Source organism: Antennarius striatus, chromosome 16, assembly GCF_040054535.1.
Source record: "Antennarius striatus isolate MH-2024 chromosome 16, ASM4005453v1, whole genome shotgun sequence".
Classification (NCBI taxonomy): domain Eukaryota; kingdom Metazoa; phylum Chordata; class Actinopteri; order Lophiiformes; family Antennariidae; genus Antennarius; species Antennarius striatus.
In genome coordinates this window covers 14048973-14076673 of record NC_090791.1, presented here as the reverse complement: position 1 = coordinate 14076673, position 27701 = coordinate 14048973, and the positions used below count along the sequence as shown (strand labels likewise).

General features: G+C 41.5%; 2 protein-coding genes across 8 annotated transcripts in view; one reads left to right on the top strand and one right to left on the bottom strand.

Annotated features, from left to right (window-relative positions):
- Positions 1-20460, top strand: part of baiap2a (BAR/IMD domain containing adaptor protein 2a) — a 48359-nt gene extending 27899 nt beyond the window's left edge. The window contains exons 4-15 of one of the 5 annotated variants that reach the window (XM_068335902.1): positions 2112-2173; positions 3540-3611; positions 5121-5258; positions 11122-11274; positions 12943-13185; positions 13755-13986; positions 14113-14314; positions 14421-14489; positions 14577-14730; positions 14951-14988; positions 18457-18499; positions 19005-20460. In XM_068335902.1, coding sequence (XP_068192003.1) covers positions 2112-2173; positions 3540-3611; positions 5121-5258; positions 11122-11274; positions 12943-13185; positions 13755-13986; positions 14113-14314; positions 14421-14489; positions 14577-14730; positions 14951-14988; positions 18457-18484 — 1391 coding nt within the window. In that variant the 3' untranslated portion in view covers positions 18485-18499; positions 19005-20460. Of the gene's footprint in view, positions 1-2111; positions 2174-3539; positions 3612-5120; positions 5259-11121; positions 11275-12942; positions 13186-13754; positions 13987-14112; positions 14315-14420; positions 14490-14576; positions 14737-14950; positions 14989-16742; positions 17277-18456; positions 18500-19004 lie in introns of those variants that run through there. The other 4 variants (XM_068335901.1, XM_068335900.1, XM_068335899.1 and 1 more) reach the window with 4 other exon arrangements.
- An 87-nt stretch (positions 20461-20547) lies between these two features.
- aatka (apoptosis-associated tyrosine kinase a) overlaps positions 20548-27701 on the bottom strand; it is a 32026-nt gene continuing 24872 nt past the window's right edge. For all 3 annotated transcript variants that reach the window (XM_068335898.1, XM_068335896.1, XM_068335897.1), the window contains 5 exons: positions 27162-27311; positions 23465-26852; positions 23200-23353; positions 22897-23100; positions 20548-22002 (listed from right to left, as the gene is read on the bottom strand). In XM_068335898.1, coding sequence (XP_068191999.1) covers positions 21959-22002; positions 22897-23100; positions 23200-23353; positions 23465-26852; positions 27162-27311 — 3940 coding nt within the window. In that variant the 3' untranslated portion in view covers positions 20548-21958. The remainder of the gene's footprint in view (positions 22003-22896; positions 23101-23199; positions 23354-23464; positions 26853-27161; positions 27312-27701) is intronic.

Sequence of the window (27701 nt, the reverse complement as noted above, 5' to 3'; positions counted from 1 at the left end):
TTTGTAGAGACCAACAACTTGCCATGATGTTTAAAATGTAATTTCGGTCATTAGTAAATCGTTTTTTTGCATCCTAGTTGTAATGGTTTGAAAACAACTTATTTTTGTATATTTTCTTCTAAATCATGAATAAAATATAAATTCTTAATACTACTACTATAAATTCAAATACAGGTATTTAATATTTATATTATTGAATCAAAGTTTTTAAATTTTACTTTCGGGACAGCCCTGCAGCAAAAAAATGAACTGCTTTATGGGTTCATAAATCTTTTTAATTAAGTTGTGAGCAAATGGAATTTACTTGTTTTCACCGTCAAGGAATAGATGATATTAGATTTTTTTCATATAATTGAGTTTTTTCTTTAATTTTGTAAATTACACTTATTTAATAGTTTCATCTGTTGTCTAGTTTATTGCAAAAAACCTTTTGTATATTTTTCTTGCTTTTCTGTGTGTACCATGGTGGGGGCAATTTAAACTTAAACTCAGAAATAACAGTTGATGCCTTTATTATTTTTAATTCTACCTACATTTGAATAATTTTTAAAATTAGTTTTACACACTGCTAAAAAGCTGCTTTAACAGTTCATATTGTTATCTCTCCAATATTTATGTTTTATTTTTATTTATTTACTGCAGAATATGAATTGCATTATTTTTTTCTGACTTCTAATGGCTGTTTTTAGAATGCGTTGTATGTCTTGTCTGTTGAGTTGAAGACCACTCTAAAGGCTTTTGGTAAAGACTGAAGAATGTACTTAAACCACTTCAATACAAGTTGAACTTATGAAGAATGTTGAGTTGTGCTGAGATGCCCTCTTACCGATTCAAGAGAGGAGGTGCACACAAGGGAATGTACATTTAAAACTGAATAAATTTCAAATGTTGCATGAGGAGTTACTCAAAAAATTCCAGTGCTTATAATATAATGGATAATATTTCACTACAGTTTGGTTTTAACCATACATGGGTTATTTGTTTTTTGCCAAAATTGAAAAGACCAGAAATGCTTTGCTAATTGATCTTTTTTCATCTAAAATATTGTCAAATACATCATTAATGGTCACTGAAACTTCTTTACAACTAATAGAAATTTTAAAAAATAAAAAGTTTTTTTTCTGCCTGCAAAGAAGCCAGAGAGAGTTATCTGATACTTCAGGTCATCACTGCAGGCATAGGTAGAAGAATTAACCACATAAATTGATACAAGATGTAAACTGTGTTTTCAGTTTCAATCCATTTTAGATTAATGTCCTCACTCTGTTGCTAAGTTTTCTCACTAATATCAATATAAAGGTATTAAATGTCAAAGCAATAAGCATCAATACTTTGCCTTTTTTAATGCAATAGGGTAACAGATAAACTAGTGTCAGTGTACCAACAGAAATATGCTCAGCTAAAAGGCTTTGTTAATGTATGTGTCTCATTTTTCTGTACATGCAGATCTCACATTGTCTTTCCATCAGGTCTCTATGTGTATATGTGTCCTCTGCTCAATGTGGCTCTTTGTGTTCCTTTTCTTGACAATGCACTGCATATTCAGAAGAGGCAGCCTGTAGGTATATGAACATGACTCTCATAAGCTGCATGCCCCTTTTTATCGCTTCTTTAAATAAAAAAACATGGCTTTTTTTGCTTCTTTTTTATGGAAACTATGATCATCCCTTGAGTTCTTGTTTTTTTTTGTTGTTTTTTTAATTTACTGTTCTAGAAATCACTTTGCCAGATGTCCTGATTGATCAAAAAAAAAAAAGAAGGGCAGTGATTTTCACAAGAGATCAGTACTTTGGCGACTCTTGAACTACGTTTCAGTTTTTAGTATTTTGTCATACTTGTTGTCACTTGTTGTTTTCATTCTATCCGTTTTCCTTCAACACGTTTTCATTGTCCTGGTTACAAATCATCCGTCCTGTGTTTTCATGTGTCTTAAATACTGCATGAGCTTTGCACGCTGGGATCTCTCCATTTGTCGCTCCTGCTTGTCTTGTTTCTGCCATTTGTTCCTGTGGTTTCCACCTTCCTCCTCTTGTTTCTCCGCTCTAGGAATGCGTGAGCTGTTGAATATTCTTCATGTGCATTCTCCTGTCTCCCTCCTTCTCTCTGTGTAGGGGATGTGCTGTTCCAGATGGCTGAGGTCCACAGACAGATCCAAGTGCAGCTAGAGGAGATGGTTGGTATTCTGGGCTCAAAGGATTTTTTAGCTGTGTGTTTCAACACTACAGTGCTCTCTATAAAACTCTGGCTCTATTCTAAGTTGTGTGTTGGTAATTTTTAAACAATAGTTTACACACAGCAAATGTGGTATTGCATCTGTTACACACTATAATACTGCACAACAAATTTGCAGGCTATGACATAGATTTGTCCCTATGGGAAGAGCAGGGACTATGTGGTAATTAAATGAGCAGGAGCTCATATTGAATGTAGAGACATGCTGAGCTCATAAGAATCCAAACACACAGGAGGTGGCTTGGAAAATCAAGTGATTTAATTGAAGCGTATAGCATTCTGGGTAATATGCACTCATATAGCAACGCTCGATATTGAGTTAATTAGTGAATGTCCTGCACAGAAAAACACCTTTAATCTCATGCATGCCCTGAAGCTTGAACACCCTAATCTAAAGTGAGCTGCCCTTAACCAACAGCGTTTCCATCTGACAACCCGACAATGAAAATCCAGAATTCCTTTGAAGATTATTGGGAAAAATTCTCAAACCCAAAGGAAACACAAAAATAATTCAACTAAGGGAGTGTTCACACGGCTGACAAATGCAAGCCCAAACTGGTTTGGTTGTTCAGGTCTGTGGATTTTTTACACTGAGCACATTCATGTCAGTGTTTTGTCAGCAATGCCAACTGGGATGCATGAGATTAGTTTTATTATACAAATGGGAAATTTGCTTCAACCAAATCCTGTTTTTTGCCTCCTCGCTCGCAGCCTAACAAGCTGACAGACCGTTACTGTACGACTGTTACCACAGCAACCAACACAAGCAATGAAAGCCTGCATCAGAAATGAACTGTTACAGCAATGGCATTGCTGTTGTTCATCAGCATGGGTATTCACACCCTTTACAAAGTTAAAATTGATCATTTGAGAGAGAAAAGATTGAATTTGAAAAAAAAAAAAATCTCAACTGCAATGTGACTCCAGCAGTAGTTAAAAAAATATAATTAAAGGGAATTGACGTACGACATGTATGACATCATTGACCAGCATCATGGAGCTGGGCTTGAACCTTTTGTTCTGTTTGGGCAGCTGGTTCTTCAGGCAGGTAATTTTGCAATCTATGGTTTGCAGATGGTTTCTGTGTTAGCACAGTCAGCGCAGTCTGTGACCGTCACAGAGATTTGCAGGCAGGCTTCACAGGCCGGGACAGTGTTGGACAAACATTTACTCAGTAACTCAGTAAATGAGCACAACACGTATTTTAATCACTTATCTGTCCATTGTGTGCCATGTGATGTCCAAGTTTTTGTCTCCGACCTTCAGTTCTGTCAACTCTGTGAACTCTTTTTGTGCTCGCTCTGCAGCTGAAGTCCTTCCACAACGAGCTGCTCTCAGAGCTGGAGAAGAAAGTGGAGCTGGACGCTCGCTATCTGACTGTGAGTATCCTATCGACGCATTCTCCAATCCCTGGAAGTCCATATTCCAGCTTTTATTTGCAGCGCTTTGTGCTACGGTACATCAGGTGTGTGAAGCTCCTGTGTGACGCCCACGTTAACCGAGATAGAAGTAAAGTTTGTCATCTGAATCAAAGGCGAAGCCAATTAGAGGAAGCATCGGTGAGAGGAGAGAATTTGAAATAACATTTCGGGTCTACTCACCCATCAAGCGTGGATTGATCGTGATAACCCTTGTGCGTGTGTTTGTGTGTCTCTGTGTGTGTGTTCACTCCTGTACATTGTTTTGGAGGATGGCATAATGGGGCCACTATTGTATCAATGGACGGATAATGCTTCAGCTCACACACACTGCAGTAACATGTAAAATAAATGCGCACAATGTTTAAAAAAGGGTTTGTTGGTGAAACATATTTGCGCCCTTTTTTGTCTTAACGGATAAACTTGACAGGAAAGTTTGTTGCCATGTTAAGTTTAAAACAAAACGTGTTCTTGTTTTACTTCTTCACTAAAATCTTTAACTCATGATTCGAAAAAGATAGAAATTTTTGATGCTTTGTACTTTCGTTCGGCTGCATCAACCACTGCAGACATTTTCTACCTCGACGCTTTAACATTCATTGCTTTTAATGAATTTCCCAGTGATCTGCCGCAGTGATAATCGCACTCGCTTTGCCTCAGAGTTTGTGAATTAATAATCAGAAATTTTGAGTGAGTTCAAACAGACTCAAAGAAAAGCTTCTTATAAGACTGAAGATGTGTGTGCTTCTCTCTCTCTCTCTCTCCCTCTCCTTCACCATCTCTCTCACTCTCGGATCTGTCGATATCGTCTGTCTCTCTTGTCCCTCATATATAATGAGGCTTACCAGCTGGCTTACAACAGTCCAGGTGTTATACTGAGGTCAGAATTTGGTCAGGAAAAAAAAAAAGTGATGTTGAAAAACGTGCCTTGAGTTTGCCTCGCCTCACGCCCTAAGCCAGCCTCATGCATCAAATCTCATCTGCCAATTTTGCCCCGTATATTAACCCCATGAGCCATGTTACATTAGAACACAGTTAATACAGCAATGGAGCTGCTGCTGAGTGATTATGCACTGTCAAAAAAATAATTAAATATGCACGTGTGATTAATTAAAAAAATAAATCCTGGCCATGAATCATGCCAATGGCTCGTTGTAAAAATTACACTTGCATGCTGTTGGAGATTTCTGCCAAACAAACTAAAGAAAAAAAAGAATATCAACTGTAAGTCATCCTGAGATGGATGATCATTACATCGGGTTGTGTGAGACACACTTAGGAGCTGCATTGTTCCAAAATCAAACCGGGTAGACCAATAATGGCAATTTAAAAAAAAAAAATCATGCAAATTTCCTCGGAAGCAGGGTCAGGCGGTCCCCAACCCACCCACTTTCACTCTTAACTTTTTAAATTTTGTCATGAAATGTTGCCCTGATTTAGTGTTTGTGCCGTGCTCCTCATCTCACGTAGGCTGCCCTGAAGAAATACCAGATGGAACACAAGAACAAAGGGGAGAGTCTGGAGAAGTGCCAGGCTGAGCTGAAGAAGCTGCGCCGGAAGAGCCAGGGCAGCAAGAACCCCTCAAAGTACGGAGACAAGGAGATGCAGGTGAGCTGAGTGGGGCCTGTTTAAGCATCGGAATAGGAGAGAAGGGCAAAACACCCCAGAACTGATCAAAATGAAAATGTCAGTTTGCAGCACTGTTGCTCTGTTTAAAACAAAATTTTGCATTTATGTGGGTGACTTTTTGGTGCTTTATTGGTCTTCGTGCAAAAATGATGACTTGATTGTTCGTAAAGTTAAAACACAATCATTCATACATCTATACACATACAGTACAGCAGCTGCACACAAACACAGAAGAGAGTAAGTCGGCAGCTCTAATTGGTCATGCTGAAAAAAAAAGAGAATGCGTTTACTTCGGCCTACGTAATTTGGTCCGTGGCTTCGGGTATAATTGTTCTTTTTTACAATCCTGGATATTTAAAAATGAAAATCTCACAGCAGAATACCATTATTCAAAGGAATAAAGGAACAGATTTTAAGTATGCTGAGTTTTTATCCAGACATTTCTGTGTTTTGCTTGTGTGTTTATTCACTCATTACATTTTTCTAAGCTTATAGTTGACTCTAAAAGTGAACAGTCATGTGAAACATACTGCAAAGTTATGTAAAGTTGTAAACGTGACATGACAAAGGTATGCTTGCGTAATTACTATATAGTCTATCGATAAAACGTTCTTAGATTTTCTTGCCACGGTTTCAGTCTTGGGAAGCTGATGGCTGATGTTACATCCTTTCAAACTGATTACACATCAAGCAGTCACGCCATCGTCCGAGAGAACAGAGTGGGGTTCGCCCTGGGCGTCACTGCTCATGTGATTGTTTGCAGAGGGAAGCGATCTCTTGTCAGAGCGGCCCTGAAGAAATGGGTTTTGAGTGACTGGAATGAACCTTCAGCTTAAACTTAATTAATCGTCTTTCACATTTAGTTTGTCGCTTGATTGCCTAATTTGTGGGTGAAGTAGTGATTGTTCTGAGTGTAAATCCCTATACGCTCCCTGTAAAGCTGTGTGAAGACCCTTATTGCTGGACTTCACGGTGGTTAACTCTTTGGCCCAATCATGTAGCTGGTATTGCTGTCAAAGCAAGAAGAACATGATGCAGCAGGAAAAAAGGGAACTGCTGCTCTTTACTAAGGAGCTCACCGGATGCTGGAAGTGGGACCACCTGAAGGGAGAGAAACTAAAAACCTCTGACAGGTTAAGACTTGCAGAATAATTGCAGAGTCCCGTGTGTCTTGCTGTGAACTCGGGTTATGTCAGAATCAGATTCTGCAAGCTGTTAAGGATTCTATTGTTTCACAGGGTGCTCTGCTTTTGAAAACTTTGCTCCTTATTGCAATAATTGGAGACGAAAGCCCCAACTCTGTCCAGTTAAAACAGTCACACATACACACACACACACAACACATCTGCCATTTCCTGTCTGGGCTGTTATGATGGTGCTGGATTGATCTGACGTTCTGTGTCACATTGAGTTTGTTCCACTGTGTCAAAAGCTACCATGAGGAGACATATTGTGATGCCTCTAAGTCTGCAGTGTAGGCAGCAGAACTGTTTTGCATGGAGCTGAGTATAAGAGGCCTTTTGAGTTCATTAACCCTGTGAATATCAGCCTGTGACTAGTTGTTACATGTTCCCCACTGAATGTCTCAGGCTGTTGGTTCAGTCATCCTGCGATGCTTTTCCAGTATGAAAAGAAGCATAGGTGGATCAGCAAATTCAGGAAGGTTTCAGAATTAGTTACGTCAGGGGAAAAAAAAATGCAAGCAGATTTTTTGGGCCAAATGGCAATTTTTAATCTATGTCCAGGGACTCAGGAGTAGAAATATGTTGATAAAACATTCTCCATGCGATGTGATCTTTTTCATGCCAAAAAAAGTTTTTCTTTTGCTGTTTCTCCTGAATGGTGGCTGCTGCATGTTGGCGCTGTGGTTATGATGCTGAAACAATAAGTTGTGCTGCCACGTTTTGTGTACAGTGTTGAAATCTCCATCTTGAGGGGTCATGTTGTAACTGCTCAGCAAAAAGCCTGGAAGATTTTTGATTGGAAGTTTTCTGGATGGAGTCAGCAGATGCTCGGGGAATCATAGAAAGCTTTAAAGTTTGTCCGGGGAGCCCCACGATGCTACATTTCATGAGTAGCAGTTAATCCTCTAAGTTATTCAACATCTGGTTGTGGATCAACGTGGATGTGGTGACAGGCGGACTTAGTTCAACCGTCTAGCACAGCAGAAAACCCAACAATCTGAACTGTTCATTCTGATTAAATGGAGATAGTAAGCCCTTTTTTTAAAAAATATTCAAGTAACAACAATAAAACCACAAAATATGATGAAGATTATAGCATTATAATGTAGATATAATCTAATATCTGTTTCTGTTTTTGAAAATGAGTCTAAACTATAGGGATCCTAAATTTCCCAGTTCGGCTTGAAAAAAAGTTGTTTCTTATTTTGACAGTATCCAACAAGTACAGTACAGTCAACACACCTGTTGCTTGTGAGTGTGTCGTCATTGTTTGTTACAATTTGAATTGATCAAATGTGAATGTCGATGGACCAAAATGGACAATGTGCTAAGGAAGATAAAGCTTTTTCGGATTGCCGTCATGCAAATGTATGATGTTCTTTAAGGCGTCCTATCGCATGTCAGAGGACACAGGATTGTGGGTAATCCGTACAGGACAATATGGCTGGAGATAAAGGAGGAAGTAGCAGGAATGAGATGAGGTCATTGAACTACTAGATGTAGATGTATGTACTTGAGTAAAATACCAAGACGGCTTTGTTTTTCTGAAGCAATAATCCAATACTGTGGGGGGTTTTTTGTTTGTTTGTTTTTTGTATTAATTGTCTTTTTTTCTAACATTACAAATTGAATTTAAGTAATTTCTGGGACTGGGATTTGTCTAAGGGATGTGATTTACCACTAAAAATTATAATGCCATTAACGGTTTAAAAAAGTTCTGCGTGTATTTCATGCTTTGTGTTTGCATTCATCCAAATGTGTTCATCTTGGATTTCAATCCACAATGATTATTACCAATTCTGAACATTTACATTTGATTTACATTCTATGTGTGTCTGTATATAAATATTAAAGTAACTCTGCGTGTTTCAGCATAGAGAGAAGTGGCTCATCTCTGCAGAGGAGCGAGCTCATCAGGCCCTGGACTCATATTGTACTGTCAGTTATCAGGGAAAAGGAAAATCAATCTCCCTTTCTCATTTTCAGTCCGCTCGCTTGCACTGATCGTATCACCACTGCATTGCATGTGAGCAGAGAAGTCATCTTCTCTGTCCTTCTGAGAGTACGGCATACGGAGAGGGCAAAAACTACCCAAGCTAAAACTAAAAATGCACACCAGATGCACAGAAAGGCTTTGGCCCTGACTGCAGATGTATGGAATGTGCTCGGTTTTACATGTGTTGGATGAAAAGAAGCTCTTTAGAGAAAGTTAAAGCAAAAGTTGATAAGTCGAGCTCAACATTTCCTCCCCCTCCTCCTCCTCCACCACTTCTGTTACTTTAGCAAATAAAAAGTTGCCTTTTGTTCTCTCCCCTCTTCATTAAAAAGTAAAAGTGTGTCTGGGCACAGTCTGCCAGCAGACGCAGCTGGCAACCACATTTCGTTGATCTCCATCGCTCTCCCTCTCTCACATTCTTCGTCGTATTTTCTCCCACTTCGTCGTCTGTCTCTTCTTGTCTCTTCCTGTTTCTCCACGACCCCTCAGTCTATCTGTGACGTCTCATTGGTGGGTGAAGCCCATGTCAAAACGATAGTCGGCTCTTTATGTAATTCACCAAGGTACCCTCATTTAGAATAAAGGCTTTTTAGAGCACCGTTTATTCCTAAGAGTCCGGTATAGGTGGGAAGTTCAGGATTTAGAGAAGATGCTTTCTGTCCCCCCACCGAGGAGTGTTTTCTTACAAACCTTTTCATCCAAAGTAAAATCACTTTTGTTTTTTTCTGAACCGTGCTGTATTCTTCACTTCTGGTTGGGTTAGGGATTTGTGTCTGCTCAGTGCTGTCACTCTGGAAACTGAATTTAGTGTAAAAAGAGCGAATCGTCACACATTCAGTTACTTTTGCCACAATTCCAGCGCTGCATTGACATCCAGCAGGTTTCATTTATACTCAGAACCTCTGTCGAACTAGTCGCTCCGGCTATGATGTAACCCGAGGTCACTTCGATGTAATAGTGACTCCCTGGCGTTTTCCCTCTGCACTCATTGTCTTGGATTACCGTGGTGAATGCTTGATAGGAGAATTAGGCCACGGAGCCTTTACGGTACTCGATGGCTCGTCACCTCCATGAGATCACGCTCCGCTCTCCAAATGAAAGCTGTGACTGTCAAGAACTGAAATTCAAACTGACTGAACCGGTTCCCCAAGCACTTAGCTTGAACTTATGGTGCACAGTAAAAAAACAAAAAAAACAAAACAGAATAAAGTCTTAACTGTCTTCATATGACAACTGGCTCTGTGGATTTGTGTAATGGCATTGGTGGATTTCTTCCAAAAGCTTATCCGAAAGGCCGTCCCTTGAATGTTTATGTCCAATTTGTTTGAGCCACCTCGTGGCTGTCGGTGGGGGGAAGCCGTGTGCTCCAACGGTTACTTAATGAAATACATCTGCACTGCGTGGTGACACCACAGGAGCAGACATTTAGCTGCAAAGAGGAGGAGCTCCAACTCAACAAACTTTATTTGTCTTTCAATCAGACCTCGTGGGCTAAAAAAGTAAAACTTTTTGAAGATGTACCCACTTGAGGAAATATTAATTACTCGACAGCGGCAGTAACAAACTTGGATTATGATTATCTTTTTCTCTCCTGTGGCTGAATCCTAAATTACAAAACAGACCAGAAATCATTTTAGTGCTTGCTTTAATAATTTCCAAATTAATTATAAAGGAATAAAGAATTACGCTTTTTTGCTCAGTCTGCAACAGGTTTAGTAAGAGGTGTGGTCTGGCCACCTCTCCTCAACAATCAGACAGAATTTTTTAAAAATCGTACATACTATGTAGAGGTCTGAAAGTGGGAATCTAGTAATTAATTGTTTTTTATTAACCATATTAACATGTTTAAGCTACATTTGAACTCAGTGTTAGAGTCATTCTGTGGTTATTCTAATGTTACAAGAGGTGTGGTCTGTATGCTTCCCTTAGGCGCATACAGACGAAAGGGAAGCATACACACTGTGTGTGATTTTATTTATTTATTTATTATACCCGTACTCAAATTTTGTGGTTTATCATTGTAAGTAATCAAAATAAAACATGAACGTACAAGAAATTAACTTCAAAGTGTATGCTCCTTGTAAAACAAGTTCTGTGCTACAATAGTCACCCGCAGCAACATCAAAGCTACAAAACCAAAGGTCAAGTTTGAGGTCATGGAATCTGACCCTCTGAAAAATAACAAAAAAAAACGTGTGTGCGAAATGTGTCAACTCATCAAGACACTTTCTTTCTCTGACTCTCTTGTGCTGAGATGAACACACTTGTCATGTTTAATTATGGTGAGACGTTCCTCCACGAGGCCTTCGGTCTTAATTGCCTGCTCTCGGCAGCGCACGGCAGGGAAAGTCTGGCCAGAGAAATATCCTGAGTAAGGCCTTTACCTTGCATAACTGCGACCGCTGCTACTGCACTTAGCCCTAATTGCCCCTGTGGTACTATTTCACGATTGGTATTGAAAGAGGGTGCTTAACCAAGAAGCTCCAAAGTGCGAATTTATGTAATTGTGTTAATGTGAAGCAGGGTGTTCCTTAGCCGTTTGTGCATCAGCCTTGCCTATTAAATGTGAAAGTAACTTTTTTTAAATGCATGATTCACCTGCACCGCAAAGAAAACGGGTATTCCAGTCAGTAAAATATGCTGTTTTTTTGTTTGCCTTCAGTTTGTGGAGACCATCAGCAGTAAGCAGACCGAGTTGGACACCTTCATCGCCGAAGGATACAAGACAGCTTTGTCTGAGGAGCGCCGCAGGTACTGCTTCCTTGTTGACCGCCAGTGTGCGGTGGCCAAGAACAACAGCGCCTACCATGGCAAGGTATGTCCAGACACCACTCCATTACAAAATCGACTCAATTAATGTTTAATGTTGCCTATTTCCATCGATAAATAAAGAGGAAGTTAACGAAATATTGGATAATCAGCTTCATCTTGGAATGGGGATGTAGCTCGATTAGATTTGATTGGCAATAGTGACAACACAAGAAAACCAAACTACCTCAATACTTGTTTTATTTTGAAAAGATGTTGTTTTATGCATTTTGTTTTGTGTGTATATCTGTTACAAACATGCGCATAGCCATTACCAGAGATTGTGAAATTCTTGGGTAATGGAGTACATTGGTCTCCTGAGATCACTGGTGGGTGTGAGCTGCCAGCATGAAGATGCGGCTGGAGGATGACTTTGTTTTCAACCAGGAGTCTAGTCATTAATCAGAATTGGGGTGTGCGTAGGAAGAGTTCATCTTCAGCAAAGTGAAGAACCCTCTGCCAGAGGGTGCGTTTGTGTTCGAGATTTATGCGTCTCCGTGTGTGTGAGGGGAGGAGATGGTGAGAGCTACAAATTAGCACACACACAAAGAGACAGAGCTGCATCTGTTTTGCATGCATGTTTGTGTGTGTCCTGTCAACTCACATTGCAGATGCAAGCGTGCATTCCTGCACACCCATTAAATTCTATCTCTGTGTCTGTAGGAACAACAGCCGTGTCCACAGGTTGTGAGATGCTGACGTGGGCAGCTCGGTTGTTAGTCCGTCCCGCATCCTCACCCACGCAGCACATTATCATAGCTTTGCAAAGGGCAGTGGTCAAGGAAGGAGTGGAAACAAACTTGAAGATATTTCAGTTTTTATTTTTTTAGAGACTATGAAATTAAGCAGTTTGAAAAAATTTTGTACAAACTTCCCAGAGTTTTTGTTAGTCTTTCAAATGCTATGTCCAGATTAATGGTTATTAAATGAGAAGTTGTTCAGATTCAGATAAATTTGAGGTGGCAGTAGCTCAATCCATATGGACTTGGTTTGAGGGTGGCCAGTTCAAGCCCAGCGTGGACCTAAGTATGGTGTGTGAACAGGTAGCTGGAGATGTGACAGCTCACCTCCTATCAAGGTGCCTTTGAGCACAGCACCAAACCCCAAAAACCCCTTCCAGGGGCACTGCGACCTGCAGAAGGTAACTGTTTCTAGCTGACATAGATTGTGTCTCTCCTGTTTAGTCGCCATTGTAGAAACATGAATGGAAAAGGTTTGAATGTAACCAGCTTTTATTTATATGAAGAAAGTCTGTGTAACATCACGATGCAAGGAGTTCAAAGATTTAACAGACTTGTTTAAGGTCAAGGAGTTCATAACGTCATAGAACTTTTTTTTTTAATTTGTTAGATGCACACACTTGTTTTGTTTTTTTACTTTCTATTGTCTGAAAGAGGTGACATTTGTGTTTTTGGTGTTTCACTTCTATCACTGAATCTGAATTCACAATCTGCCCCACAACCCAGATCAGGAACAAACCCATCCATTCACTTTTTTTCCACTCCTCCTTTGACCAATTTAACAATATCTAATGTTCCAGTGTCTCAGGTAGTTGTATATAAGAGTATATTGAACGTTTAGCATAAGAAAATGCCAAAGTGATCTTTTATTTCCTCTGGTCTTTCTGGAGCCACATCAGTGTCTGTCCTCTCTGATCTGTCCTTCCTTCTTTCAGGGTAAAGACCTTCTGACCCAGAAGATCCCGATGTGGCAGCAGGCTTGCTCAGACCCCAACAAGCTGCCAGAGAGGGCCGTGCTCCTGGCCCAGCAGATGGGCTCTGCTGCCCTGGGGGGCACAAGCCCCCTCCATACCTCCAAATCCAACCTGGTTATTTCAGACCCTATCCCCGGGGCTCAGCCTCTTCCTGTACCTCCAGAGCTGGCTGTGTTCATGGGCGGTGGCCTGGGCCACCCAGCGGTAAGTTTTACTGCTTTTATTCTCTTATTTTTCCAACAATAGAAAAAGATCTTGTTTGTACATTTATTTTAAATAAAAGGAAACGAAAATACAAACCTTCCCACTTGGTGGGTACTCTGTGCTGTTTATCGATTGTCTCCTGGGGGCTAGCTGGAGTATAGGTCACAAATTCTTCCTCAGATGGGAGATGAATCAATTAATGCTCAGGACACAAAAGGAGAAATACATTTGGTAGTTTACATCACATTGATGTCTGTTCAGTGCTTGTTTTTTGGATGTATTTCTTTTGGCAAAAAGTTGCTGTAATATGAGGATGAAACATCAGAATTGATGGCTGAGCCTTCTTTTCTCTACATTGGGTATCTGAGGTAGTCTTAATGTCAGCTTGTCTGCCTTTGGCCCTTTATAAAGAAGAAGATGGGACTGTTAGAGGGAATCAAACAAGTGAATGCTAAAATTGTAATTTATCTTATTGAAGTGAATTCATATCAATACTTCAGCCTAGTTTAAGTTTCTCAGAATGGAACTGATGCTGCTCCCATTTTCTCATTGTCACCTTCTTATTCCAGAGGCTGATGGGCCCTGATGGTATGTCCATGGTCAACGGGACAACAGGGGTCCACGGAGAAGAATACTGGACGGATGGAGGAACAATGTCCGTGTCCCAAGTCAGGCCTTCGTCCCCTCAGGCCCAGGCGCAGGGCCAGTCCCAGGCTCAGCCCCAGAGACAGGTCAGCGATGTCTACTCCAACACCCTCCCTGTGCGCAGGCCTGCTCCCGCCAAGAATAAGAACCCCGTCGGTAAGATATCAGAAATCCTGCAACACCTCCTTGTCTGACCTTTTTTTTTCTATAGGTTTCTTTCAAATGTTATAGACCAATGAAAAGATTCCAGTCATTCACAGTGATTATCTGAACCCTCCTCAGGAGAGACACGGACCCTGCCCAGATCCAGTTCAATGGCTGCGGGCCTGGAAAAGAACGGACGCTCCCGTGTCCAGGCCATATTCTCCCACGCTGCGGGTGACAACAGCACTCTGCTCAGCTTCTCCGAGGGAGACGTGATCACCCTGCTAGTGCCGGAAGCCCGCGACGGCTGGCACTACGGGGAGAACGAGAAGAACAAGATGTGAGTAGCTCTGGATTTAGTCTTTCTTGCCTGAATCCAAGCTGCAGGATTCAATACTTATTTCCTCTCCATGGCCGTACAGTAACACAGAACTTGCCTTTCTCAGGCGTGGCTGGTTCCCTTTCTCCTACACACGTGTACTGCCGGAGAGCGATAGCGAGAAGCTTAAAGTGAAGTATGTAGTTTTGTTTTTTTTCCCTCTCCAACCGTGTGTCGGCTCAATGAGCACAAGTCTGATGCTTTTGTTTGCCTCGCCTCCCAGCCTGCACCATGGGAAAAGTAGCAGCACGGGGAACTTGTTGGAGAATGATGGATCACTGCCCACACCTGACTACGGCCTGACTGCCCGCCTGCTGGCACAGAGCCTAGCACAGACCCGCCCACGCCCCTACAGCATGGCAGGCTTTGGCACACAGGTACAAGTAAGTACAGTTTAACATTTGTAGTAGCCTTGAACAACACACAAACACTCTTGGCTGATTTTGCAGCTTCCACCAGGTTTTGACTTGTGTTGTATAATTGCTCATAAGTAATCCTGCAATAACTGAAGAGGATTTTTGCTCAGTTTCTGCTGCCACCTGCTGTTTATGTGAGAGCATGCAAAATAAAAAAAAAAGCTCCCTTCTATCATTTCAGCCTGCTATTGAGGATTACGATGGCCGCTTTGCCACAAGGTAAGTGCCTTCTTTGCTCTCTTTTATCACCAGTATGACTGCTGCTGTTAAGGAAAGCCTTTGATATAACACTCAGTAGACATTGATCAACTTCTTATTGTGTCTGCCAATTAAAAACTGCGTACACGTTTTAAGCCGATAATAATTTACTGTATTACCATTACTTTATTGTTTCTGCATTCTACTGAATGTGAAGTGTATGAACCAATCAGTTACAAACAAAGCAAATATAAGATGGTGAGAAAATACAAGGAAAATGTAGCAGCAGAACCATTTTTAGTATGGAATTGTTGCTCGTTGACAGTATCTCATTATTATTATTATCACTATTGTGTTCTGTGGCTTTTTTCTTTTTTTAGTCTGTATTCAAAAAATTTTTAATGCTCTCCTCTTATGGTTTCTTTTTTCTATAACCTAAATACGTAAATTCACTTTATGGATATCTGTAAATGATGGCAGAGAATAGGGAGTCGTCTAAAAATTTAAAAACAATTGGCCATTACTTTCCGTGCTGATTAATCATTTTAATAGAGACCTAATGTTATGCATGTGTAGAATTTAAATGGATGTTTAATTTTAATTTTTTTTTAATTTTATATACTGGTTTGATCCCCGAAGTGAAATTAAGGAGGTTTACCGTCGACTTTTTCTTCTTTTTTGCTCTCGCTATAATTTTTTTTTGAAAACGAGTCGTTAAATTAATGAATGCAGTTTAGCTGGGGTCCACTTTATTGTCACGCTGCTTATGGCAGAGTTTGAGATGACTCATCGGGGTCATGTTGAGGACAGGGTTATGGATTATTCTGTGTCTGTTTCTGTGTGAACAGGGACTATAAAATTGTCTACATGTATATAAATGTGTCTGTACGCGTGAGAGAGCTGGAGTGTGGTGTTGGGAGCACGTGTTGTGACAATAGACATCACGCTGACCTCATCTCAGTCATCACTGCCTGTCAGCCTGGGGCTTTGGGCTCCAGTGTCAAGCTGTTTTACATGCTCTTGTCTGCTCTGACTGTATCAGTATTTTGAGACAGTACTGCCCTGCCGGGTGCATTCACCCCTTACAGTCTAATCTAACACTGCATCCGTCCAGCTAAGGAGATGACTTAATTTTCTCATCAACAATAACGTCCCGATCATTTTTCTGACTTTTCAGGGACTAATATTTACTAAAGCTGCTTGAGGTGGATGGTAGCATCCATTTAGCCAATGTGTTTGGATGATAAAAACTGTTGATGAGGGAATTGCAAGTCCAATCCTCCTGATCACGGCAGGTGTGTTTGGGGTCGTAGTTGTAGGTGGGGGGCAACATAGATTTCCGGACCCCCACCTACGCTCCTCTTAAACCCTACCTCACCTTCTTGTGCCTGTCTTGTCTTTCTCCATTTCTCTCTGAGTGTGTCCGACCTGGCAAGCTTCCTTCTCTCTTTGTTCCACAGTGACAGTCCTGATGGCAAATTGATTTCGACTGTGTGAGAACAGACATACAGACAGACACAGACAGCTCCGGATAGCAAAGGGGCCTCGTCCCATCTTTCCCCCTCCTCTTAGCCTCCCTCCTGTCCACTTATCTCCACCTCTCCTCCTCCTCCTCCTCCTCCTCCGCCTCAGCCTCCACACACACCCCTTCTCCAAGTGGAAGAGGCCAGTTTCATCCCTCCTTTCTGTCCTCTCTTCCTCCTCGGGTCCCTCCTTTTCCTCCTTCCGTCCTTCCTGGGTGCTGCTGCTCCTGCTGGTGGTGTTGGTGTGGACAGTAGCGGTTGGTGGGTGGAGGATTGCGTTGAGCGGGAGAGCCAGAGCGGGGCCTACCTGCTCGGCATGCAGCGATATGGACTCTGAATACGCTCTCTGATCAGTCCAACATCACGGACTGGTCTCTCAAGAGACTGCCTTTGCTACTGCTTGTCCTTCATGCATGTACATGGTTGTGTCATTTTGTCAAACTAAAGGACATGTTCATGTACTGTATAAGTGCCAAAAGACTACAATGTCATTGTACTAAAGCCACTGGCTGAATGGCCTTTTTCAAGCACACATTGGCCCGGCAGCACACATGCTCTTCTTCAACGTGAGGCTGTGCAGCAGATTACCATGTTTCTGTTCTGGGAGATCCTGTAGGTCGTGCTGTGCTTCCTTGTGTCAGTGCTAGACTTGATTTTTCCGTCCAGAGGGTGTGTGTCATATTTGCCTTACTTTTTGCTTCTTTTTTCTACTAAACACATATTTTATGTGCAATAAAGCAAACCTACAAAATTGCGCTTGAAGAATACACAGTATATATAATAAAAAAAATTATATATATATACCGTATATATATTAGTTATTTTCTGTCAGTCCACCAAAATTTTTACATTATGGTCAATGCAAAATAATGTGTTCATATACATTTTTGATAAAAATTTTCACCCTCAGTACCACAGGATATGTTTTGTTTTTTTCTTTCGACGTTCTTGTCTGAACTTCCTGGCAGAAAATGTCTTTTTATCGGAAACTGCAGTAAGTTTGGAGGAGGCTTTTTATTTTCTGTTGACTGTCCTCAATAATGGCTGTGAATTAGTTTAAGGTTTTATGACGAACACGGCTTCTGCAGCTCTCGTTGTTATTTATGATTGTATTCCGAGTGGCTATGTAGTTTTTGGTCCTTTCTTTTGAAAAAAATAAAAATAAAAATTATATTGTCCTGTACAAAAAAAAAGGAAATTATTTCCAGAAACAATGAGAAACTACTGATCAGTTGAAGTGTTTATCTTATGCATGCTGTGGAGGGAAATCAGAACAATGTGATACTGAAAATTGACCTTGAATGTATGGTGACTTTTTACAAAGGTATTCTGAATAAAACATATCTCTATATATTAATAACAGTTTGGTCTGACGAGAAATATGTTCTGTCAGTCACAATGACATTTTTAGTTTTTGTTTATCTCCCCTCCACTTTAATGGTTGTTAATTTGCTGTTGATTTCTTTTACTTCCATGCATGTGTGAATTGTTTCAGAGGCATGCAATTTCATCTTTACCCCTCCACCGATAACACCCATGGCATCTGTGCTGCTCTGTCAGTGTGTGTGTGTGTATGTGTGTGGTGGAGGTGTGTGTACGATATGTTTATGGTGAGAATCTGAATTTTGACTGGATCCTTATGTCGTATTTTAGGGTTGTTTTTTTAAATTATTTTCATTGTATTGGGTTTGGTTCTAGAAATAATGCACACATTTTATTAAACATCAGTGTTGACTACATTGGTTTTACATCAGCACTTGCAGTACTTCATATGGCATGTTGAGCATGTTTTTGATGCATACTTCAGTTTTCCATCCCTCGTTACGTTTATAGTCATTATCACCCTACAGTATATTCACCCTCACCTTTTGCACCAGACTAACCAGCAGTGTTGTTACAAAATGTGACCCATGCATGCATCTGAGAGATGAGCCATTCAAACCCAAAGGTTCTCTTTACCTTCCAGTTTGGGTCCAGAATTGTCCCGGTTCTGAGGGAACAGGACCACCGTAAGTCACCAGCCTCCATCGCCTTTCAGCCAGCCAATCACTCTCTCTTTCTTTCTGTTACTGCCCAGCTCTCTCTGCTGTCATTGGCTGTCTGGCTGCAGTAGGATGATGGGAATCACGGGTCTTTTCTGTCCCTTTGGCTTCTTTGGATGTGGCAGCATTTGGTTCTGTCAGTCCAGCAGGCCTTGGGTTGTACAAGAATCACCTGAATTTTTATTTCTTTATGTTTCTATTTGTATGTGTGGTTCACAGTATCATAAACACAAACCCTGCATGCATACCTATTCTTAAAATCTAGCTTTTTATCTTCTTTTTTTCTCACTGCAGTTTCCTCACTATATGCTTGCTAACTCAGTACTAATTGCTCAGTTTACTGTAAGAAGCAAACCTATAGGAAGGATGATTTCTTCCACTGTGGTTGTACTCTGTCCACATATCTCTCTACATATTGTCATGTTCATCCTAACTATCACTGTTCCTTTTCTCACCCCTCCTCTCCCCACAGTGACCGTTCCTTGGAGGTCTACCTCCGGCCCACCTTCATTGATGACCGATCTGCTCCAATCTTCTACTAGCCTCTTGCTGTGACCTTTTTGTCCGCTAATCGGCCCTTTTAAACGGGACCATAATGCTAACATGTTGTATGATGTTATCGCAACATAGCCGAGAAGTATAGCTAGGGGTGGGAGGGGGATTACCTCATGGAAGATGTAACACCACTATGAATTCAGTTTTTTTGTTTTGTTTCTGTTGCCATGGAAATGCACTCTTGAGAATTTCTGATTAATCCTCATGATGTTTTGTAAACGCTTCCACAAACACTGAACGCATCTGCCTGAACATTTGAGCGCAAGTGCATCGATAGATTTTAGTTATTTAGATCCCAGCGACCGTGGATGAAGTATAGCTAATAGGTTTTACTAGTGGCGCCATCCCATTATTATTTATCAGCATTTCTATTATGGGATTTGTTTTTTTTTAACAATATACACTGTAAAATTAATTTGAGATATTTACATTAACAAACAGCAAAGGCACAATACATGACTTGTTTAAATGAGGCCGACTCGAGCTCAGTCTTTAAGTTTTCAGGGCATCACTAGAGACGACGAGTAGATTGAAGAATAAATTGCCACAAATAGAGCGGGTCATAAGGTGATAAAAACTATGATTCTGATTTTGCTAAGAGAGACTTCTGTATAATTACAAGTGGTGATACAGTACACCCATATTTCCATGTGGGAGCTGTGCCTTTTTCTTTTTAAACATGCGCTTCATGTAAAATTAACCCGGTCATACTCTAAACTGGTTTAAGGGCATCAAAGCTCAACTTGTAATTCGTGATATTCCTGAGAACGTAAGTTTGCTTTTGTTTTCTTTGCATGTAATAGTTACTTTTTCCATTGCTGATTAAGCTCCAGCACCTTGCTCTCACTATTTCACTGGAAAAATACAATATTTTGAATTGCTTTAATTTACTTCTTTTTAAATTTCAGTAACGTGTCTGCTGCCAGCTACATAAATTACAGCGGACGCATAATGGGACTTTTATGTATTTAGCTTTGAGGGAGTGGTAGCTTATCACACAAGGTACAGTATTATCATGACTTGTGATCGTTCATTCTCGTATTATAAACTCATCTAAGAGACAGCGTTGGAGCAGAGGAATTTATCTGATGGTATGATGTGTGAGGATACAAGTGAAACTGTATGTGATGGAGAAATGTGTTGGGATGTGTGGATGAGCCAAAGCAATGAGTGTAGACTGCAATAAATCAAGTAAATTTCCCACAGATGAATCCTTTACACTGAGTGATATGATCGGGCAAATTCAAATGCATTTTTACTTTTATATAGCTTTCACTGTCCTTTCCTCACTTCTGTCCCTGTTTGTACTATATCTGTACTGTACAGAAAGTGAAAATAAATTATCTTGTCCAAAATAAATGAAAATTGGGCACAAATGTCATACTTGTATATCTTTTCATGTTTTTGTTTTCTTGTTTTCGCTTGACATCATCATGCAAGTAAATCCCAGAAACTAGAAGTGAAAAAGTATTTGAATTTATTTCCTTGGGGCGGTACAATAGCATTGAGTGATGACAAAAATGGAAACAGCGATGTTGTTACTACTGGTGCACACAACAGTCTACCTCGTCTTCTCCCAAGATGTCTTCCATTTTAACCAATCGGCTTTGTGTTATCTCTTTGGCAAATTTATGAGACACATCTCCGGTTACGTCTTTTTAAGTCATACAAAAATACTGGCAACATTTTCTCGTCTTGCAATACATAAAAGGCAAGGTGAGACGAAACAGAATTGGCACTTTAAGCAAAAGAAGGATGGGGAAGGGGGAGGGAGCTGTTGATACAGCAGTAGTAATTCAAGTCAAGCTACCTGCTATATATCAATAAAACATTCACACAATAAGTGTCACATGTCATATTTTAAATATGGTTTTCTTTTTTGTACACATCAGACTGGGCATTCAGAATAAATGTCATGAGGAAACGGTCAATTTATAGACGTCAAAAAGATGCATAAACATTGATACTGACATTTGACATCTATGACATGAGAGGCTGAATTTTGTTGAATCTTATTGACACATTTTTGCTGATAAAATCTATGAAAATTGCTACTGACACAAATAAAGGGAAGATCTAGTTGGCTCCAATAGAAACGTAAGTACTTAGGATATTTCATTCCAGGGTTTTTCTACAAAAAATGCCAAAAACATTTGGCCGTAGGACTACAAAGTGCTTCTGACAGATGGGATAACTGTACATCATCATGAACTGGAGTGAGTGGTAGTGGTATTAAGACTACCCACATTATTTTTCCATTAACACAATCCACACTGTCCACCTGTCAAGATGAATTGGATAACTGGACAAAGCAAAGCTCGGCACCTCCATCTACCTCCAACACCATCACCACCACCCAAGGCTGTGGGTCGGCTAATGTGTTCATAAACGCACCACAGCTTCTTGTGTGACAGTGGATTTGTTCTCTGGCTCCAACAATGAGAGTTGTCTAACAGTCTCAAAAACAGAAGGCCAGATCAATGGTAAGCAAATGGACCAAGGCAACCGAAGAGAGGAGCAGGTATGAAGTGTCACTGTGCTACCTTTTGTTTTTAATCCTCTTAGTTTGATTCATTCTTTAAAATTCACAAGTTAATGAGAGGTCAGCAACAGACACTCTGCACTGAGCAAAGCGATGTTCATATACCGTGTTTAAACTAATGTCAATGATGGACTTTGTATCGACTTATTTTACCTGCAGCATTCATTCTTCACAAAATAAAGATCATTGAGGTTCTTTCACTACAATATGAGGCACTGTCTCATAAAGGGTAACCAGGGGCAGATGCCCCAAACATTGATAAAAAATAAAACTCTGTAAAACGTCTAGATTTCATACTGCTGTTTTTCTGTGTGGAGAAGGATCTGGGCTCATTTTCCTCCAGTTGGGTCTGTGGGACACTCAGTCTTCTGAGCTGTTGGAAATACAGCAATTAGTATCACAGCTTTCAGACAGTCTATAGGAATGTGGGAAAGGTAATCCAGATAGAAGGTGGTTTAATATCAGTATGGTTTCATGAACATTTCAAAAACATCAGTTTACGAAATCAGTTTATTAAAATATCAGTTCATAAACATTTAAATTACCGTGAATAATAAAATAAATAGTTTGTCGCTCTTATCGCGGAATTCATTAATTGCATGTGGTTCCTGGAACGCATTAACCGCAAAGAACGATGGCGCACTGTATACCTTTTTAGGTAAACATCTCTGAAACCTGGTGACATACTGTATAATCACAAAACAAAAAGCAACATTTTCAGGAAGCCAGAGGCACAAAAATGTGTAGGTCAGGGTAAAATGTTGAATTCAGGGGTGTCACGGGATGTTGCAGTCTCGGACTGCCTTGTTATTAATGGTGTTAGCAGTGGCATTGCATAGTCAGAACCACACCAGCAACTATAGGTCTAGTTGATGCATAGTGCACCAGGTGGCCAGCTAACCAGAGATCAAGCCTCGATCACGCCTCACAAGTCAGGTTCATGACTAGACGTGTTGCCAAATCAGTGAGAAGAATGAACATGGGTTGTTGTGTCAAAAGCATCTGTCTGTTAGGCAGAATGACCATCTGCTCTGCATTGGAGCAGACGAAAGCTGTCATTGCTGCTTCACGCACATATGAACAAGTATAATTTTAAATGAAGTGATCTGACAGATCATAACAAATACAGTGTCAATGGAGATGGCTAACACACAGCATTGTAACAGAGACATTCAGAAATCATGTCATCAAAAAACAATTGGTGACTGAATTTATACCTAAAGGGACATACAACAGTTCATGCTGGTCGAAGACAGTCAATACAGACCTGTTGCTGAGCCCGTGTGATGGTCGGAGACGTGTGTGATCGAGAAGCGTGAGACCATGAAACGATTGAGTGCCACAGCTGCAGGTTTTGTGGCCTCAGGACTGTTGGAGGTGGATGTGGGTGAGGACTGGGACTCAGGGATGGCGTTGGGAGAAGATGAGCAGGGTTCAAACAAGAGGTCACCTTTCCAATCACAACCCTGATCTGAATAATCACAAGCACATTCACAGCTATGATAAGCGTTGTGGGATAAATCAATCAGTATTACCATGTGAGTCAATGTATGTCCTTGAAAAAACTCACCTGCTTCTGAGTTAATCTTTTCTGTTTCTTCAGAAACACAAAATCCTTCACGGGATTCTGCTTCAGGTTGTAGGTGGTGGTCAAAAGCTTTTTCCTCTGATGATTCCTCCTCACTAGTGAAGGTGTAGTCAACCAGCTCCCCTGTGGGGCTCTCCTGGAGGTCACACACCAAAAATATTGCCTATCACAACATAATCTTGCAAAGACAACAATCCCGTCAACAGACGGTACAAATATATAATTGTGGCCCATTACCATGTCATACCTGGTCAAAAAGGAACACTGTAACATCGTCAAAAAAGGACACAGCTTTTTTCTTCCTCTCCAACTCATCACAGAAGGATTGGGCAAGCAAGTTTGGCATCTTCAGGAGGCTTCGTAGATGTAGCGCCCTGCTGCAGTCGCTCACAACAACTGGCACTGTGGTGAAATCCTCCTCACTCTCTTCACTCTCTTCATCTTGAATGTTGTAGGTCCTCAACTCTTCATCAGAGTCACTGTCATCTGAGTCATCTTCATCCTCTGCCTCCTCCAGCGGAGCTCTCACTTTCTCTCCGCACAGCTCCAACAATGACGAGGAAGAAGACAGGTCAACAGGACCATTGGATTCTTCACGTAAACTGTCCTGTGAGTCACTTTCTTCTGCATCTATGTCTTCAAAATCATCCTCGTTTATTCTGACAGACTCCTTTCTGTCTTCTGTGTCGTCTTTAATATAACTAAATTCAGGGAGTTCTTCATCCTCTATAGATCCGTCAGCATGTTTGTTGTCCTTTGTGGCCTCAGTTACAGTGGATTCGGAAGGCAAAGCCTGGACTTGGGAGGAATCATCAGCTCTTCTATTTCCTTCCTGATGGTTTCCTGATGCCTCCCGGATGGTAGAGGAGGATTCAGACCCAATGGAGGAGATAAACTCTGAAGAAGGTTCGTCTCCTGAGTGATCTGTCTCCAAACCAAGATCATCTTCTGAAGGGGCCGACTCTTTGGTCAGGCAGCCTCCCATTTGTGGAGGAAAGGGTGACAGCATGGACAACCCAGGGGCAGGAATGGATTGGGGTGAACTAGGGTGAGCCTCAGAGAAATTTACCAAAACACAAGTTTTGATGTGTTTCACATTTTGTAAATTGTCTTCATTGCTGAACTGCTGTGGGAAGGAATCATCATCTAGGAGTGCCTGAAATTTTTTATCCGTGATGTTACCCTTACCTGAACCTTCATAGAATTTACTTTTATCCTCTGGAGAGCTTCTCCCATTTTCAGGATCGTAGTCAGAAAAATAGGCGGAGTCCCTGTATGGGTTATCAGTCAGGCTTTTTAACTGTAGCTTGGAGTGGCTTGTGGAAGTGCAGACTCCTTGGCCTAAACCTAATGGTAGAACTAGTTCTGTTTCTCCATCAATACTCTGGTCCCGCTCAACACTAAGGGAGTCTCCAAGCTCTTTGAATAGAAACTCTGGAGATTCATTATTTTCTGTGTCATAGCCACTATCTAGAGATTTGGGAAGGACGGGGTTATTGAACGGATCAGGGCTGAAGGCCTGATCCGAGGTGCTTGCCAATGATGAGGACAAGTTCAGGGTGTCTACAGAGTCTGGCATTCTCTCTGTGTTCTTCAATGGGCTCAGTTCTTCTTCTTCTTCTACCTCGGCATAGTCCAGATTGAAGTCAGCAAAGATCCCTGATGTAATATCTGTGATATCGTCATCATCATCCTCACTGAAGTCGCCGAGCTCAACCAGGCCAATGCTGGAGTTGCTGACCCCCATCCCACTGTCCAGTGTTCTGCTGCTAACTGATGCCCCTGGATAGTGTAGCCTCTTGTCTCCAACACCAAAAGAGAGTCCTGTTGAAACCCTCTCCCAAATGTGCCCCCTCTGCTTAACTGGCAAAACTGTTTGGCCAGTCTCAGGATCCTTTGTAGAGGACAGAGATTTTACAGAGCTTTTCTCCTGAATCAATTTAGGTTGAGAATACAATCTCTGCCCATTATTCAGCAACTGCTTTTCATATATCCCCTCTGTTTTTCCACCCTCTACATCTCTGGTATTAATAATTACTCTGGTAAGAGAATCAATACTTCTAAGAGTTTCTGCATTTAATTTCCTTCCCACTGGAGTGGAAAATTCCTCCATTTCTTTAGGATAAAGCTGAATGTGTGAAACTAATTCATTAGCCTTGTTGGCAATGTCTCCACTTTTAGCCTCAAAAATGCCACAAGACCTGGAACTCTGGAAGGTTCTGGTGTTGGCCTTAGTTAATGACCAAACTTGAGTTGTGTTATCATGATCAGAATATTGAAAATCCACATAGCTGTCATTACCATCTCCTGTCTGCCTTCTATCAAAGCTCAGGCTGTTATTGTTTGCTGAACGGTTTGATATCCAGTTAGTGGGCTCTCCTTCAGAGAAAAGATCATCCTCAACATCATTGCCTCTCGGACAGTTTACCAGTAAACCATCGTCTGTTCCGACATCAATGCTAATGTGGTTAACAATGGGTAATGTCTTTCTGAGGGGACCCATCATATTGTTGCAGTTTTCATTGACCATTCTGCGACCTGTGCCCTCTTCAAGGTAAGGGTCACAGAACCCTAAGCTGGGGCTGCTCACTGCTTGTAATGCACGCCGTGGATTTTCTAATTGCATTGAATGGACAAGATTTGATCTGGACTCTGATGATGTATCCAGTTGTTCAGACAGACAGAAGTGGTGATGTGTCTTGTACGTTGATGACTTTTCACAGACTACTGTATCTTCCTGAGTAGATGTTAAGCTGTGGTTAGAATGGCCTAATGCTACTGGACTGGTGCTGGCTGATTGTTTTGGCATTGCCTTAATGTTTAGTTGGACAGTGGGGCTTGAGTCAGAATCATAGGCTGTAGACTTGTCAGCAGTTGCCCAATAAGCAGTGGACTGCTCAATGGATGAATCAATCTGACTCTCAGATGACAGTCTGCTGCTGCTGGCCTCCAATCCGGGGCTATAGTCCACCATGTTGTCGTTCAAATTAATGTTACAGTCTATTGGTTCCTCTATGCGAATGTAGTACTCACTGCTGACTGAGGGGCTGTGGGCGCTCAGCACTGGGACCACACTTGTGTGTTCAGGCTGACAGTAAGATGGGGACATGCCTGAGGTCAGGCTGTCTGTCTTGCAGCTCCCTGATGTGCTTCCTTTACTTGAATAGTAGATATCTTGGTAGTGTGGGTTCCCCTGTCCCAAAGGCCCACTGGTGGAGGAGGAGCAGTAGGGCTGCTCTGCTCTGGCCTGCTCCCACTTGTACTCAAAGTTGAGACCATGTCTGGTCTCTGTGACAGTGAGTAGGTCATCCCCTGTGTCAGAGTGAAAACTGTCAGAAAATTGCTCCAGGAGAGGGAAGGAAGACGAGGCAGAGGAGGCCAGCTCCACTGCTTGAATTTGGTCTACACTGGCGTCATCGTCTGTGGCAGGTGTAGGGGTTAGGACCAGCGCTGTGGATGTCGCTGTGTGAGAGGTACTACCAAGCAGGTTGGGCCTCAAGGCATTCCACCGTTGTTCAAAGTCTTCCTCTGCCTCACTGGAGCCTTTGGCACACAAGTATGTCACCAGAAGGTGCACCTCTTCACTACTGGGTCTGAGTTCTGGCTGCAGCCAGCAGAACTGCATCACCTCATACCTTAAAAGAAATGACAGAGTGGGGAGAAATATTAGAGGCAGAAGACAGAGTGCATTTGAAAGCAGTCCTGTTGAGGTGCTGACATAGAGCAGTTAGAAGACATTCAGATTCCTCCTTGTGTGTCGAGCTGTGCCTACTGTTCCTCAATGTTTGCACCAACTCAACTGCATTCAGTTTCATGAGGCAAGCTTTAGAACATTAGGCTGGCCCACTTGGTGAAGACGAATAACATGATTGATCTCTGATGAGCGTTAACCCAGGCATGTCTATTTGCAGTGTGTCACCCTGAGTGTGTGGTGTGTGTCTCACCATCGCTCAGCCAAGGGGAATAGGAGCTGAGGTTTGGGTAGTTTGAGCTGCTGCTCCTTCACAGCATAAGTTAGCACCTGTCTGTCAGAGTAGTGTCTGTACGGTTGGGCTCCGAGCTCAAACAGCTCCCACACAGTCACCCCCAGAGACCTGGAACAGGGAGAGATCTTTAAGTGTTCACCACCCATTACCCAGAACAATAATAATCCTAAAGAGTATACATATGTACACACAAACACACGCATGCACGCATGCACACGCACGCACGCACGCACGCACGCACGCACGCACGCACGCACGCACACACACACACACACACACACACACCAATTTCTTTCTATTATGCCAGAATGGGTTTTCACAGGGGTATACTAAACAGAGATAATATAACGACTGAGCTGATATTTAATGCATCTTATTAAGAACTAATCAAACTAAACTGAGATGTTGTGATGATGACTGTGATCAAATACATTCTGATCACTACAGCCAATATGACTTGTTTTTTTAGCCCAACACCACACATACTAATATTTTGAG